The following is a 16,572-nucleotide window of genomic DNA, read 5'->3' on the forward strand; positions in this document are numbered from 1 at the left end:
CAAGAACATGAAATATCTTTCCATTTCTTTGTATCTTCTTCGATTTCTTTTAATAGGGTCTTATAGTTTTCATTATATAGGTCCTTCACATGTTTCCTTAGATTTATTCCTAGGTATTTTATTCTTTTTGTTGCAATTGCAAAAGGAATTATTTTTTCCACTTTTTCTGACACTTCGTTATTAGAGTATAGGAACGCTATGAATTTTTGAATGTTGGTATTGTATCCAGAGACTTTACTGTATTTGCTTATTGTTTCTAGTAGTGTTCTTGTGGAGTCTTTAGGGTTTTCTGTATAGAGAATCATGTCATCCGCAAATAGTGACAGTGTGACTTCTTCGTTTCCTATTAGGATGCCTTTTATATCTTTCTCTTGTCTGATTGCATTCACTAGGACCTCCAATTTTATATTGAATAACAGTGGCAGTAGTGGACCGCCTTGCCATATTCCTGATGATAGAGGGAAGGTTTTTAGTTTTTCACCATTAAGTATAGTGTTGGCTGAGGGTTTGTCATATATGGCCTTTATTATGTTAAGATACTTTCCTTCTATACCGATTTTGTTAAGTGTTTTGATCATACATGGGTGCTGTATCTTGTCAAAGGCTTTTTCTTCATCTTTTGATATGATCATATGATTCTTATTTTTTAACTTGTTTATGCGGTATATCACATTAATTCATTTGCATACGTTGAACCATCCCCGTGCCTCTGGGATGAAGCCCACTTGATCGTGATGTATAATCTTTTTAATATGTTGCTGTATTCGGTTTGCTAGTATCTTATTTAGGATTTTTGCATCTAAATTGATGAGAGATATTGGTCTATAGTTTTCTTTTTTTGTGTTATCTTTACCAGGTTTTGGTATCAGGGTGATGTTGGCCTCATAAAATGAGTTTGGAAATATTGCCGCCTCCTTCGATTTTTTGGAAGAGTTTGAGGAGAGGAGGTATTAAATCTTCTTTGAATGTTTGGTAGAATTCATTACTGAAGCCATCTGGTCCTGGACTTTTACTTTTTGGTAGGTTTTTGATGCTCGTTTCAATTTCCATACTGCTGATCAGTCTATTTAGATTTTCCAGTTCTTGATTCAGTCTAGGCAGGTTGCATTTTTCTAAATACAGGTCCATTTCTTCTAGGTTATTAAATTTGGTGTCACATACTTTTTCTATAGTATTCTTGTATGATCCTTTGTATTTCTGTAGTGTCTGTTGTAATTTTTCCTCTTTCATCCCTCATTTTGTTTTTTTGTGTCCTCTTTTTTTTTTTTTTGTGATTCTAGCCAAGGTTTTGTCAATTTTATTAACCTTTTCAAAGAACCAGCTCTTTGGTGCATTATTTTTTCTATTTTTTTTTCTTTTCAATTTCATTTATTTCCACTCTAATTTTGATGATTTCTTTCCTTCTGCTGATTTAGGGTTCATTTGTTCTTCCTTTTCTAGTTTTTTAAAATGAAGCGTTAGGTTGTTTATTTTGGCTCGTTCTTGTTTTTGGAAGTAGTCCTGTACTGATAGGAACTTTCTTCTTATGACTGCTTTTGCCGTGTCCCAAAAGTTTTGATATTTGTACTCTCATGATCATTCATTTCTACGCATCTTTTGATCTCTCTTTTTATTTCTTCTGACCCAGTTATTCTTCAGTAGCATATAGTTCAGTCTCCATGTATTTGTGGTTCTTTCTGATTACTTTTTGCAGTTGATCTCTAGTTTCAGAGCATTATCATCAGAGAATATGGTTGATATGATTTCAGTCCTCTTATATGTATTGAGGCTATCTCTGTGTTACAGTATGTGGTCGATTCTTAAAAATGTTCCATGTACAGTAGAGAAGAATGTATAAGCAGCTGTTTTGGGATGGAAGGCTCTGTAAATGTCAATCATGTCCTGTTGGTCTAATGTGTCATTTAAGGATGTTATTTCCTTATTGATTTTCTGCTTGGATGATCATATCTGACAGTGGGGTATTTAGGTCCCCTACTATGATAATGTTTTGGTCTGTTTTTTCCTTAGTTCTGTTAGTAATTGCTTTACTTATTTTGGGGTTCCCTGATTGGGAGCATAGATATTAATAAGTTTTATGTCTTCTTGGTGCATGATTCATTATGAAGTGTTCCTCAGTATCTTTCTTCACCTTTTTTATTTCGAAGTCTATTTTGTCCAATATTAGGACTGCTACTCCCGCTTTTCTTTGAATGCCATTTGCTTGAAACATCATTTTCCACCCTTGCACTTTGAGTCTATATTTGTCTTTGGAACTGACATGTGTCTCCTGGAGGCAGCATATGGTTTGTTTTTTAATCCAGTCTGCAACTCTGTGCCTTTTTATTAGTGATTTCAGTCCATTTACATTTAGGGTGATTATTGAAATATGAGGTATTCTTATAGACATTTTATCTTTTGCTTTTTGGTATCTCGGTGTTTTAATTGCTTCCTTGTCCATGTGTTTCTATTTTCTTTATTTTGGTTGGCTTTTGTGGGTTTTCCTTCTGGTCCTTGTTTTATGCTATATACTTTGGTTCTAAATCTTTGGTCTGTGGTTACCATTACAAATATGAAAAGGATAGTCGTATATGTACAGTCGTCCCTCTTCTTCTGTGTGTACCTTATCTCCATTCCCCTTTGTGAATTTGGATCTTTGAATCCTTTCCTTTTCAGTCATAGTCGTCTCATTTTGTCCCTATGTGTGCTGAATGTTCATTACTATCTTGCTATTGCAAATCTCTTTTTTTAAGCTTATAATGCCCTGTTTGTAGTAAGGGTTGCACTCCTCTGCTTTTATCAACCTGCTAATCACCTTATTCCTAATTATGCTTTTTTTTGTGTGTGTGTGTGATTTTGTTTTAGGTCAGCTGACCTCTTTCAGTATTTCTTGTAGTGCAGGCCTCATAGTGGAGAATTCCCTCAATTTTTGTATGTCCGGAAAGGTCTTTATTTCTCCTTCATATCTAAAGGAGAGCTTAGCTGGATGCTTTATTCTTGGCTGGTTATTTCTTTCATTTAATAGTTTGAATATTTGATTCCACCACTTCTGGCTTGTAAGGTTTGTGCTGAGAAGTCGGACGGTAATCTAATGGGTTTTCCTTTATAGGTTACCGTCTTCTTTTCCCTGGCTACCCTTAGAATTCTGTCTTTGTCATTGATTTTTGATTTTTTTAATACAGTGTATCTTGGTTGAGGCCTTTTTGGGTTGAGATAATTGGATGTTCTATTGATTTCTTAAATTCCGAGCTCCAGCTCATTCCTTAGATTTGGGAAATTCTCATCAACTATTTATCTGAAAATGCTTTCTACTCCCTGCTCTTTTTCCTCCCCTTCAAGAATTCCCATTATTCTTTTTCCTCTTCTGATGGTATCAGGTAGTTCTTGTATTTCTTTCATTATTTTTTATTCTTCGGTTTCTCTCTTCCTCCTTTTGATTTATTTCTAGATTTCTGCTTTCAATATCACTGATCCTTTCCTCCATTTGGTCGACTCTATTTCCCAAGCTTGTTATTTCATTTTTCAGCTCTTGCAGCATGTTGTTTATCTCCAGAAGGTCTATTCAGTTCTTTTTGAGGGTTTCAGTTTCCCTGCTAAAGAACTCATTCTGCTCATCTAGTTGTTTTTCGATTCCTGAAATTGTTGATATGATTTGTTTCGGAACTCACTGAGTTTCTTCAGAAGTACCATCATGAATTCTCTGTCATTTAAGTCGCATATTTCTATGTAAGCTTATTTTTTGGAGATTTTTCTCTTTCGTTCTGAGATGCCTTGCCACCTTGGTTGTTCATGGTGTCTAATGGACTATTTCACTGCCTGGGCATTAATGGAAGTGTGTTCTGCTTCCCTTCCCCCGCCCCCAGAAAGATTTATTATATAATGATCCCTCGCTTGTTGCAAAGAAGGTGTTTTTCTTTTGGTTTCCAGTAGGTGGTGTCGAAGACTCTTGGATCTCTGCTTTATATAAAGTGTTAATAATGTCTTTTTTTTTCCTTATAGATGTTTAATCATGCTCGCTACTCTCAGTCTCTATTCCTGTCAGTGTTAGTGACAGTTTCAGTAGCATTTGCTTAGATTCCCGTGGCACTCCGCGGCGTTCCATCTCGGATGGTATGGGGAGAGGGGCTCTCTGGGTTGAGAGTTGAGGGCTGCGGCTCAGGCTCAGTTTTACAACTGCAGCTGGTAAAAATCAACTGTTGTTTCTCTGCCGTCCCCGCTTTTCTCCCATCCCTGTTTTATGCCCTGATGATTGGGCACTGCTGCCAGCCGCTTGGAGCTCAAAGCACTCTCAGGCAGGGCTGTTCAGGGAACTCGCTGCTCCTTCTCTCCTCCCTCTCCTACAGGGAGCTCTGGCTGTGAGAGGCAGCTTTATTTCTCCCAGTCCACCACCCAACACCTGGGGTTCTGACTTGTGGTAGCTCTTATGTGCAGATTCCACACTCAGACGTGCTGGTGTGCAGTTTGGGTGTTTTTTGTTGAGTTTTAGGTGTTCAGCTTGTTGTTTCAAGGGGAGACATCTGGGAACGTCTCTTACGGCGCCATGTTTAATCCAATCTCCCCCACATACATTTTAGAACCAATATTTTAATTTCTCCGAAAAGGCTAGCTGGGAATTTTATTGATATCTATATTTGATCCATAGATTATTTGGGGGAGAATTGACATTAAACTCTTAAGTCCGTGAATGTGGTACATCTCTTCATTTATTTAGATATTTAAAAATTTTTTTCTCAGATGTCTTTCTAGTTTTCATGGTAGAGATCCTGTACATTTTTCATTAGACTGATTCCTAAGTAGTTTGTTTTTTAATACCATTATAAATAGTAGTTTTAAATTTCATTTTTAGTTGTTTGTTGCTGTTATGTAGAATATCTGTTTTATGCTGTGTGTGTGTCCTGTGCCTTTGCTAAGTTTATTTGTTAATTCTAGTAGGATTTTTTTTTTTTTTGGTATATTCCTTTGGATTTTCTGTAAACACAGTCTCTCGTATAATTTACAAACACAGTTTTACTTTTTCCTTTGCAATATTTGTGCTTTTTAGTTCTTGTTTTATTGCACTGGCTGGGACCTACAACATAGCATTAAATAGAAGTAGAAGTGGAAGTGGACTTGCCTTGTCCCAGTCTTAGGGAGAAAGGATTCATTATTTTATTATTAATATGATGTTAGCTGTAATTGTTTTGTAAAAGCCACTCCTCTTTTTGATGTCATGAATGGATATTAAATTGTGTCCAATTATCTTTCTGCATTTATTGATGTATTATCATACATGGTTTTCTCATTTATTTTGTTAACATGGTAGAAGACAGTGATTTAAGTTAAACTTTTTGTTTGAGATAACTGTAGATTTCATGCACTTGTAAGAAATTCTATATACCTTAGCTGGTTTTCCCCGTTGGTAACAACTTTCAAAAATATTAATGTACAATCACTACCAGGATGATGACATTGGTATGATCAAGATACAGAACATTTTCATTACCACAGAGATCCCTCATGTTGCCTTTTATAGCCATACCTATTTCTCTCCTGCCTCCACCCTTTTCCCTAACACCTGGGAACTGTAATGTCTTCTCTATTTCTATAGATCGTCATTCCAAGAGTGCTACACAGATGGAATCATACAGGATGTAACCTTTAGAGTTTGGCTTTTTTCACTTTTTCTTCATGGTTTTAATGTACCACAGTTTATTTAACCATTCACCCTTTGAAAGTCACCTGGGTTGTTTCTAGTTTGGGGATATTAGGAGTAAACCTGATATAAACATTCATGTACTCATGTACGGATTTTTGCATAAACTTAAGTCATCCTTTCTCTGGGATAGATGGCCAGTAGCACATTTTCTGGGTCTTTTAGTAGTTGCATGTTTAGATTTTTTTTTTTTTAATGAATTGCTAAATTGTTTTCCAGAATGGCTACACTATTTAATATTCCCATCAGCAGTGTATGAGTAATCCACTTTTCCATACGCTTGTCAGCACTTGGTGCTGTCAACTGTTTTTTATTTTAGCCATTCTGGTGAGTGTGTAGTAATATCTCATTGTGGTTTTAATTTGCATTTCCTTAATGATTAATGATGAACATCTTTTCATGTGCCATCTGTGTATCATCTTTGTTGAAAAACTTTTTTCCCATTTTTGATTGGATTTTTTTTAAAACATTTTAGTTGCTAGCTCTCTGTCAGATATATAGTTTGCAAATATTTTCTCCTAGTCTGTAACTTGTTTTTTTTTTTTATCTTCCTAAAAGTCTTTGCATAATAAAGGTTTTTAATTTTCGAGAAGTCCAGTTGATCAGTTTCTCTTTTTATGTATTGTGCTTTTGGTGTCGAGTCTTAGAACTCTTTGTCTCACCCTGGATCCCAAAGATTTTTCTAATGTTTTTCCTAAAAGTTCTGTAGTTTGACATTTTACATTTAAGTTTAGGATTCATTATGAGTAAATGTTTGTATAACTTATGAGATTTAAGTCAAGGTTCATTTTTTACTGATGGTTATCTATTTGCTGCAGTACCATTTGTTGTAAAAGCTGTTTTGCTGCTGTTGAATTACTTTTGCATGTTGTCAGAAAATGAGTTCAGTATGTTTGTGTGGGTCTATTTCTGGGCTTTCAGTTTTGTTCCATTGATTTATGTGTTTATCCTCCCACCAGTACCAGTCTTGATTATTATACCTATAAATAAGTCTTGAAATTGGGTAGATTGATTCCTCCCATTTTCTTGTAAAAATTGATTTAGCTATTTTAGTTACTTTGCCTTACCATACAAATTTTAGAATAATCTTTATATTAACAAAAAGTCTTGCTGGGATTTTGACAGGAATTGCATTAATTCTGAGTACTACTTTGAGAAGAATCGACATACTTATATATTGAATTTTTCAATCCATGAACATGGTATGTCTCTTCATTTATTGCTTTGATTTTTTCATAAGCATTGTATAGTTTTCAGCATACAAATACTATATATGTTTTGTTAGATTTACACTTAGTATTTAATTTTTTGAGCAATTTTAAACAGTATTGCATTTTAAATTTCAGTTTCCATGTGTTTATTCCTAGTATGTTAAGATGGACTTTTGTATGTTTGTCTTGTATGTGCGACCTTGCTGAACTCACTTATTCATTCTACGAGTTTGTTTTGTAGACCTTTGGGATTTTCTCTGTAGACAATCATGTCATCTGCAAATAGGAACAGTTTTATTTTTCCTTTCCAACCTGTGTTCCTTTTATTTCCTTTGCTCGCCTTATTACAAGAACTTCAGTGCTGTGTTGAACAGTAGACATCTTTATCTTGTTCTTGATCTTTTGGGGAAAGTATTCAGTCTTTCACCATAATTATAATGTTATCTTTAGGTTTTTTTTGTAGATGTTCTTTGTCAAATTGGTAACATTTTTTTGAGTTTTTATCATTAGTGAATGTTAAATTTTGTGAAATGCTTTTTCTGCATCAGTTGCTTTGATCATGTCATTTTTCTTCAGCCTGTAGATTACATTGATTGGTTTTTGAATATTGGATCAGCATTGCATTCTTGAACTAAACCCAACTTAATTATGGTATATAATTCTCTTTATATACTGCTGAATTCTTTTGGTTGATATATTGATAGGGAGTTTTATTTCTACTCATGAGGGGCGTTCTCTAGTTTTTTATTTTTTTGAGTGTTTGTGGTGGTGGCGGTGGTGGTGGTGTTGCCTAGTTTTGCTATCAGGGTAATTTTTCTGCATGTATAGTGACAAAAACCCTATGATTTTCTTATTTATTTTGTTAATGTGGTGAAATGCATTGATAGAGTTCCAAAATTTCAAACCAACCTTGCATTCCAGGGGCAAACACCTAAATAATCATGATATATTTTACTTTTAAAATATATTGCTTCCTTTGATTTGTTAGTATTTCCTTAAGATTTTTGGTCTATATGTGTACAGGACATTGATTTATTTTTTCTGTAATGCTTTTGTCAGGCTTTCTTATCAGGGTTATGCAGGCCTCATTGAATGAGTTGTGAATTGTTTTATTTGCCTATTTTTTTGGAAAGTTTGTATAAGGTTGGCATTATTTCTTCTTTACATGTTTGGTAAAATTCACCTGTAAAGCCATGTAGGCTTGGAGTCTTCTTTGTGGAAAGGTTTTAAATTAAAGATTCAATTTTTTTTCTTGTAAATAAATTTTATGTTTTAGATCAAGGGTCCACAACCCCTGGGCTGTGGACTGGTGCTAGTCCGTAGCCTCTTAGGAACCAGGCCATACAGCAGGTGAATGGCAAGTGAGCGAGCGAAGCTTTATCTGTATTTGCAGCCTCTCCCCAGCGCTAGCATCACCACCTCAGTTCCACCTCAGATCATCAGACATTAGATTCTCATGGCACTGGTTCTTGGTACCAAAAATGTTGAGGACCGCTGTTGTAGAGCATTTTTAGGATCACAGCAAAAGTGAGCAGGAAACACAGAGGCTTCCATATGCTCCCTGCCCCCACATAAGCATAGCCTCCCCAATTATCAACATACCCCACCACAGTGGTACATTTGTTACAGTCCATGAACCTACACTGACACATTCTTATCACCCAAAGTCTATAGTTTATATTAATAGAGTTCACTCTTCATGTTGTACTTCTGTGGGTTTTGACAAATGTGTAATGGCATGCATCTACCATTATAGTATCATACAGAATAGTTTCACTGTTCTAAAAACCCTCTGTGCTCTACCTATTTATCCCTCCCTATCCCCCAAAATCCCTGGTTTTTTTACTGTCTTCATAGTTTTGCCTTCTCCAGAATGTCATATACTTGGAATCATACATTATGCAGCCTTTTCAAATTGGCTTCTTTCACTTAGTAATACCCATTTAAGTTTCCTCCATGTCTTCTCATGGTTTGATAGCTCATTTCTTTTTAGGGCTGAATGGTATTCCATTGTCTAGATATGCCATAGTTTATTCACTTACTGGAGGACATCTTTGTTTTGGCAGTTACGGATAAGGCTTTTATAAACATCCATGCTCATGTTTTTGTGTGGATTAAGTTTTTATTTCCTCCCTCTTTAATACCGCCCCCCCCAACTTCCACCTCTAACTCATGGATGTTGCCATTTCCCCTTAAGAACTGGATCTCTGCAGGTGGTATGTCCGCTCCCACACGGTTGCGGTGTGCACCTGGGACCTGGCGCACCCAGGGCCTGGTGCACCCAGGGCCTGGCGCACCCAGGGCCTGACACCCCTGGTGCACTCGGGGGGCCTGACACACCCGGGGTCTGGTGCACCCGGGGTATGGTCCATGGCTCCACCTGGGACGTGAACCCAGGACCTTCTGCATGCAAAGCAGACGTGCTAACCACTACACGATGGAGCCACCCTGGACATAAGTTTTTGACTCTTGTGGGTAAATACCAAGGAGTGTGATTGCTGGACCATATGGTAAGGGTATATTTAGTGTTGTAAGGAACTGCCAAACTGTCTTCCAAAGTGACTGTACTGTTTTGCATTCTCTCTAGCAATGAATGAGAGTTCTTGTTGGTCCATTATCTTCACCAACGTTTGATGTTTAGATGTCAGTGGTTTAGATTTTGACCATTCTGTTAGGTGTTGTAGTGGTAGTATTTCATTTTAATTTGCATTTTAATCATGACATAAGATGTGGAGCAACTTTTCATATGCTTATTTGCCATCTGTGTATCTTCTTTGGTGAGGTGTCTGTCCAGATATTTTGCCCATTTTTTGAATTAAGTTGTTCATTTTCTATTGAGAGTTTAAGAGTTCTTTTATAAGTATTGAAAACCCAGAATCTACAACCAAGAATACTTTGTCCAGCAAAGCTATCATTTGGAGTCGAAGGACAGATAAAGAGCTTCCCAGACAAAAAAAAGCTAAAGGAATTCATCAACACTAAACTAGTATTATAGAAATTATTGGAGAGACTTCTTTAAGAAGAAAAACCATTGAGGCAATTATAAGCACAGCATCTGTGGATTGCTTGCTGAATCTTAATAGGTGGCCCCAGAGGGGCATATGCTGGGGCTAAACTTGGCCTGCAGCTGAACCCCTCTCAGGACTGTGCTGCTGGACACCTACTATACAAAGTCACATTAATAAGAAAAGGAGACTTAAGGGCTTTGCTTAGTACATAGAAACAGACATGGAAAGGCAGCCAGAATGGGAAGACAAGCAGAAAGCATATGAGAGAACAGAAAAGAGATCCAGGAATAATGGAGTCAAGCAATCAACAGATGCAGAGTTCAAAACACTGGTTATAAAGATGCTCAGTGAACTTAGGGGAAGTGTAGATGAACTCTGAGAACTTTAACAAAGAGATAAAAAACATAAAAATGGAAATTATAAAAGGGAACCAGTCAGAAATGAAGAGCAAACATATTATTTGAAATGAAGAATATATTAGAGGAAATCAACAGAGTGGATAAAGAAGAACCGATATAGAGGGTGGGGAAGCAAAAGACACTCAATCAGAATGGCAAGAGATAAGATGCCAAGAGTATAAAAATAATTTAAGGAGCCTATGGAACACGATTAAATATAAAAATATCCATGTCATAGGGGTACCTGAAGGAAAACAAGAAGTTGAAGAGCTATTCGAAGAAATGACAATGGAAAACTTCCCTAACCTGGTGAAGGAAATAGACATACAACCCCAGGAAGCTCAGAGAGTCCCAAGAAAGAGGAACCCAAAGAGGCCCACACCAAGACACATCAAAATTAAAATGCCAGAGGGTGAATACAAAAAGAGAATCTTAAAAGCAGCAAGAGAAAAGCAGTTAGTTACCTACAAGGGAGCACCCATAAGACTGGCAACTGATTTCTCAAAAGAAACTATATAGGCCAGAAGGTCTTGGCATAAAATATTCAATGTGATGAAACCCAGGATCTACAACCAAGAATACTTTATCCAGCAAAGCTGTCATTTAGAGTCAAAGGACAGATAAAGAGCTTCCCAGACAAAAATAAGCTAAAGGAATTTATCACCACCAAGCCAGTATTACAGGAAATGTTGGAGAGACTTCTTTAAGGAGAAAAAACATGTGTCAAAATGTGAATAAAGTATGGTAATAACTACACTCCTATCAACAAGTAATTCAGATGGAAAAGAGTTACATTCTCCAACCAAAAGATAGGGAAACTGAATGTATAAGAAATCAAGACCCCTACATATGCTGCCTACAAGAGACTCACTTTAGATTAAAAGATACACACAGACTAAAAGGAAGGGGATGGAAAAAGATATTGCCTTGATGGACCCAGAGGGTATTGTGTTGAATGAAGTAAGTCAGCTAGATAAAGACCACATGACTTCAGGTACATGTAGAATCTAAAGAACAAAATAACAAACAACAAAAACGGAAACAAACTCATAGATACAGAGAATATTTTGAGGGCTACTAGTTGGAAGGGGTGTTGGCAGGGACGGTGAAAAAGGACAAAGGGATTAAGAGGTACAGATGGATAGATACAAAATAGTCATGGAGATATAAAGTGTAGCATAAGGGAAATAGTCAACAATGTAAAAAGTATGTAAGGGGGAAGAGAGGTCCCTGATTTAGTGGGATGTCCACTTCGTGAGTTATATAGATCTCGTCACTATGCTGTGCAACTGAAACTAACATATTGTATGCCAACTATAATTAAAAAAAAAAACATTGTAAAGTGTAAATATGAGCAACTAATTGTTATACTTCAGTAAAGCTGTTGGTGGGAGGAGGAAGAGTTCTTTATATACTTTGGGTAACAGACCATCAGATATGTCTTTTGCAAATATTTTCTCTCAGTATATGGCTTGTCTTCTCATTGTCTTGAAAAATTCAGTATTTAGAATAGATATAAAGCTATTCAGATTTCTTTTTCTTTTTGTATCAGTTTTGGTAACTTGTGTTTCCAAGAATTTCTCTGTTTCATCTAATTGTCGGATTAACTGCCACAAAGTAATCTTTTTAAAGCCTGTGATGTTCCCTTATTTATTCCTGATATAGACAATAGGTGTTTTATCTTTTTTTTCTTGGTTAAGGATTTATAAACTTTACTATTTTTAAAGAACTAATATTGGGTTTTATTTATTTTTGTTTCCTAGTTCATTGATTTCTACTTTTTATTTCCTTTCTAATAACTGTAGGCTAATTTGCTTTTTTCCCTAGCTTTATAAGGTGGACTCTTCAATCATTGGTTTCAAACCTTTCTCCTTTTCTAGTATAATCATTTAAAGCTATAATTTTACTTTTAAGCACCATTTTAAGTGCATTCCATAAATGTATTTTCATTATCACTGAGTTTGAACTATTTTCTAACTTCCCTTTTGAGTTCTTCCTTGACCCATAGGTTATTTAAAAATGTCTTGCTTAATTTCCAAATATTTGAGAGTATTTGAGATACCTTATTATCAATGTCAAGTTGAATTCTTTTGTGGACAAAGAATATACTCTGATTTCAGTCCTTTGGAATGAATTGATACTAGTTTAAGGCCCAACATATATTGGTTAGCCCTCCATGTGGACTTGAAAAGAATATATATTCTGTAGTTGGTAAGTATAGTGTTCTATAATGCCTTCAGTCAGCTCTTTAAAAAAAATTTTGTCCAGAATTTATCAGCAAGAGGGTTAGTCTGATATGAGCTACTCTGACATTACCAATATTATTTTTTACATATTATTTGTGTATAATATAAACATACATAATGTATTCTCTGAAAGCATTCTGAAGTAAGAAATTAAAATTAATAGGTTATAAACAGGTTATAGTTTGTGTGATTTAATACTTGGGAAAATATTATCTTTATCCAGTATATGTGCTTTAAAGCAGTCGAATGATTTTTATGTATATTAAATGATCAGTTAAGGATGTGACAGAATGTGTGTTATTAAGCAACACCTGATACAGAGCCTGACATAATTCTTTACTGAATTTAATTAAAGATTTGTCTGTTTCTCAAGGTACACTGCCTAGTTTCTTTCCACGGTGGTCTCACATCTGAAACATGGCTACAGATTGGCTGGGCAGTATTGTGTCCATCAACTGTGGGGATAGCTTGGGTGTATATCAGGGAAGAGTGTCAGCAGTGGATCAGGTCAGCCAGACCATTTCTCTCACCCGCCCTTTCCACAATGGAGTGAAGTGCCTTGTGCCAGAAGTCACCTTCAGGTGAGTGTCCTGACTGATTCTTCCAAATCTAATTTGGTAGTTTGTGGAGCTTGAACCTAGGTCTGACTGCCAATATTCTCTTGCATAGGGCTGCTTTTGAGTAGAGTCTTGTCAGATGTGAGGTTTTGCGGTATTAGATTTTACAACCCTGCTGCCGTTTCAGCAGAGACTTCGTGTAATATCTTTGAGCTAATGATTTAGGGTTTGTAAAACATTTTTCTTATCTCTTACTAAGTGTGCAGTATTATATTATTTAAATGCGTCAAATTCAGAATAACCTTTCTGTTTTATGGTTTCACATTTTCTTTCTCAGTTTTGTATCGTTTGTGCTTTCTTAATCTAAGGTCTTTATTGATTTCCCCCCTCACAAATACATTTCTCTTTGGAGGTTTGTGTTATAATTTATCTGCAGAAGCACACTGTAGTGTGTGCCAGTAGAAGCCAGTAGCTAAAGTCCTTAGTTATAGGAATGTATTTTTCTTAGTGTTTGCCAACATATCTCAAGTTCAGCTGTTGTCTGCACATCCTTCTTTTCACCAGTTTGGCAGACTTACGTTTAAAAAAAAAAAAAAGTCTGGCAAGAGCTTCTTTGACTTTCTGAACAATACTCATACATAACCTTTTCTGTAGGTATTTCCATTCTTATTTCTTACGCCCTCTGAAGTCTCAGTAGAAAAAATACTCTTGGTGTCCAGGGCTCATTTTATCATGTATGCTTTTTATGTGCTATCCTTTTCTATTTCCTTTGAGACACTACTCCATCTTTTTTTGTCTGTGGTTTCAACCTTTATACTGTCTCTTTCCTCTCCACATTCTAACATTCCCAGGCCTCCCCTGTAGTTCAAACACTCCCCCCCCACACACACTTGCATTTATAACTATCATTTCCTTCTCTTTATATGCATAATTTTTTTCAGAGCAAAATAGTCTGCCTTCATTTCCTTTGTGACTTCATTCTCTAGTCCCTCCTTACTCCACCATTATCTTTTTTCTAACTTTTCTAACTCATCTTGCTGAACTAGCTCTTGCCAAGGTTACAAATGACCCAGTTGACAAAGTTAGTGGCAGTGTCTCAATTATAATCTTATTCAAATATTCCCTAACTGTTGAAATAGCTTCTTTTAGTTTTTCTAGTTCCTCTAGTCACCCTTTTGGTTTTTTTTTGTTTTTTTTTTTTTTGGTTTTTGTTTTTTTATGTATATTCATTCCTGTATATTTCTTTCTTTTTTCCCCAGGTTCCTTTTTTTCTACTCATGTCTTAAGTTTGGTGTACTCAAATTTCTATCTTTGATTCTTTTCTCATTATGTACTCTAGGCAATTTCATGTGTACTTTCTTATACATCAGTAAGACCTTAAATCTTTTTTTAGTAATAATAATAAACATTTATTGAATTCTTACTAAATATTAGACCTAATGATTCACATATATCATATTTATACCCATAAGAATATTTATAAACTGTCATTGTTATTACTGATAACTTCTGTTTGTCTATACCAAATCTTTAATTTAGAACCACTTTCCGAGCTCCAGACACTGGTCATTTCCAGGTAGATATCCTACAAGATATCTTAAATTTAAGATTTTCAGAAGTGGTGGTGACAGAAAGAAATCTAACTCTGAGAGATGAACTCACAGTATAAATAAATAAATAAATAAATACACACACACACACACACACACACACACACACACACATATATCTTACTGTTTAAAAAAAGAAAGATTTTCAAAGGTGAACTCATTATGTTATCTGCAGGTTTCTTCTTCCAAAGGTCTACCATTAGTAGGTGACTAATGATACCTTTCACTCAAGTTAAAACTTAATCATAATAAATTCTTCTTTCTCTTTGATCCTCATGTTCACTTAGTCACCAAATACTGTGGATTCCAAATGTTTCTTGGTTTTACTCTCCCTCTTCCCTTTGCTTTGACATTTGCCCCGTTCATCACCTCTTATTTCTTGCCTGGTCTCCTAACTTGTGCTTTTGCCTCTAGTTTCTCCACCTTTCCTATGGCCACTAGAAAAATCCAGTGTTGTTGTGATCTGGTCCCTCCACAGCTTTACCTCCTGATGGCCCTCTAACAAACATCCTTCCCTTTAGTCACATCATAACATTTGCAATTCTTCAAGAGGGCCACGTTTTCTGTCTCTGAGCCTTGGCCTGAGATGCCTCTCCTGCTTGGCCAACTCTTACTTTCTCTACCCACCCAGACTTGGTGTACATGTTTCATCCATCTCTGCCAAATTAACTTTTGTATTTTTCTTTTGGGGTCTCTAGTCTCCTGTGCACACCTTTGTTACAGTATTTACCACTTTTGATTGTCTTGTCTTTTCCGCTGACCAGATTGTGAGTTCTTTGTGGCATGTATTGCTTTTTATTTCTATATACCCTATTCTTAACGCAGGGCTTACTACACAGTGAGTACCCTATATGTGCCTACTGAATGAGCAAGTGAGTAAATGAATGAAAAGAAGCTATTAAACATTCGGAAACCTAACATCCTAATGACAGTTTTGTGATTCACAATAGGGCTCTTTAAAGGCCAGTGCTGTGTCAGTTTAATGTTGGTGGCTGTGCCTTGTCTTTAAGTGCTCTATCACCTTTCCTAGTTTTTGCCTTTGATAACTCTTTGAAATACAGCCCCGCAAAGGTGTAGCTGGTTGCTGTTGATTTCGGTTTCATTACTGTTATCATTATTGTAGTTTTGAGACTTGGATTCTTTTGTGTATTTCAGGGCAGGTGACATTACGGAATTAAAAATTCTGGAGATACCAGGTCCTGGAGAAAACCAGCATCTTGGAGACCTTCATCAGACAGAATTAGGCTCCTCTGGTGTTGGATACCAAGTGGGTATCAATCAGAATGGCACGGGCAGGTTGGTCAAGAAGCCATCCTCTTCTAGCAGTGCCCCTCAGAACATCCCTAAGAGGACAGATGCGAAGAACCAAGATGCTGCCGTTTCCCCCCAGCAACAGCAGTGCTCCAAGAGCTATGTGGACAGGCATGTGGAGCCCTTGAGTCAGTCCAAAAGTTTCCGTCGTCGGCACAACTCTTGTAAGTTGGAGCAAGTTGGTCTTTCTTCTTAATCTAATGTTTGAGGGCTGTAAGTTCTTATCCATTGCTGTTCTGTAAACAAGTCCTTTGTTATCCTAATAAAAAGGGATCCTGGCAGAGCTTCACAGAAATACAGCCTGGTTCTCTTGTTCCAGGGCTATTTCCTCAAGATATTAAGAGAAAGGAAATAAGCTGTTAGAGACTCACATTGGTTCCCTGCTCTCTCCTACCACTTCCTTCCCTTTCTTCAAGAAAAGTCAGTAATCTGCCTAGAGTTCACATACACAAAAGTGATGTTGTTTCTAATCTGGTAACTGATTGTCATAGTGATGTCTGAGTTGAGCCTGCATTTGGGCTGTCCCAAGAGATTCTTGAATAATTTTTCTTCTTGTGATTTGG

General features: G+C 36.3%; 1 protein-coding gene and 1 non-coding gene across 2 annotated transcripts in view; one reads left to right on the forward strand and one right to left on the reverse strand.

The window, feature by feature from the left end:
• The window catches only part of EDC3 (enhancer of mRNA decapping 3), a 59,623-nt gene that overhangs the window by 12,021 nt on the left and 31,030 nt on the right, over positions 1 to 16,572 (forward strand). Inside the window, exons 2-3 of the mRNA XM_015597660.2 lie at positions 12,905 to 13,112; positions 15,854 to 16,173. Of these exons, the coding sequence (XP_015453146.1) occupies positions 12,949 to 13,112; positions 15,854 to 16,173 (484 nt within the window). The 5' untranslated portion in view covers positions 12,905 to 12,948. The remainder of the gene's footprint in view (positions 1 to 12,904; positions 13,113 to 15,853; positions 16,174 to 16,572) is intronic.
• Positions 9,251 to 9,324, reverse strand: TRNAA-UGC. Its single transcript has one exon. It is a non-coding gene; the product is annotated as a tRNA-Ala (tRNA).

This window comes from Pteropus alecto, unplaced genomic scaffold, assembly GCF_000325575.1.
Source record: "Pteropus alecto unplaced genomic scaffold, ASM32557v1 scaffold38, whole genome shotgun sequence".
NCBI lineage: Eukaryota > Metazoa > Chordata > Mammalia > Chiroptera > Pteropodidae > Pteropus > Pteropus alecto.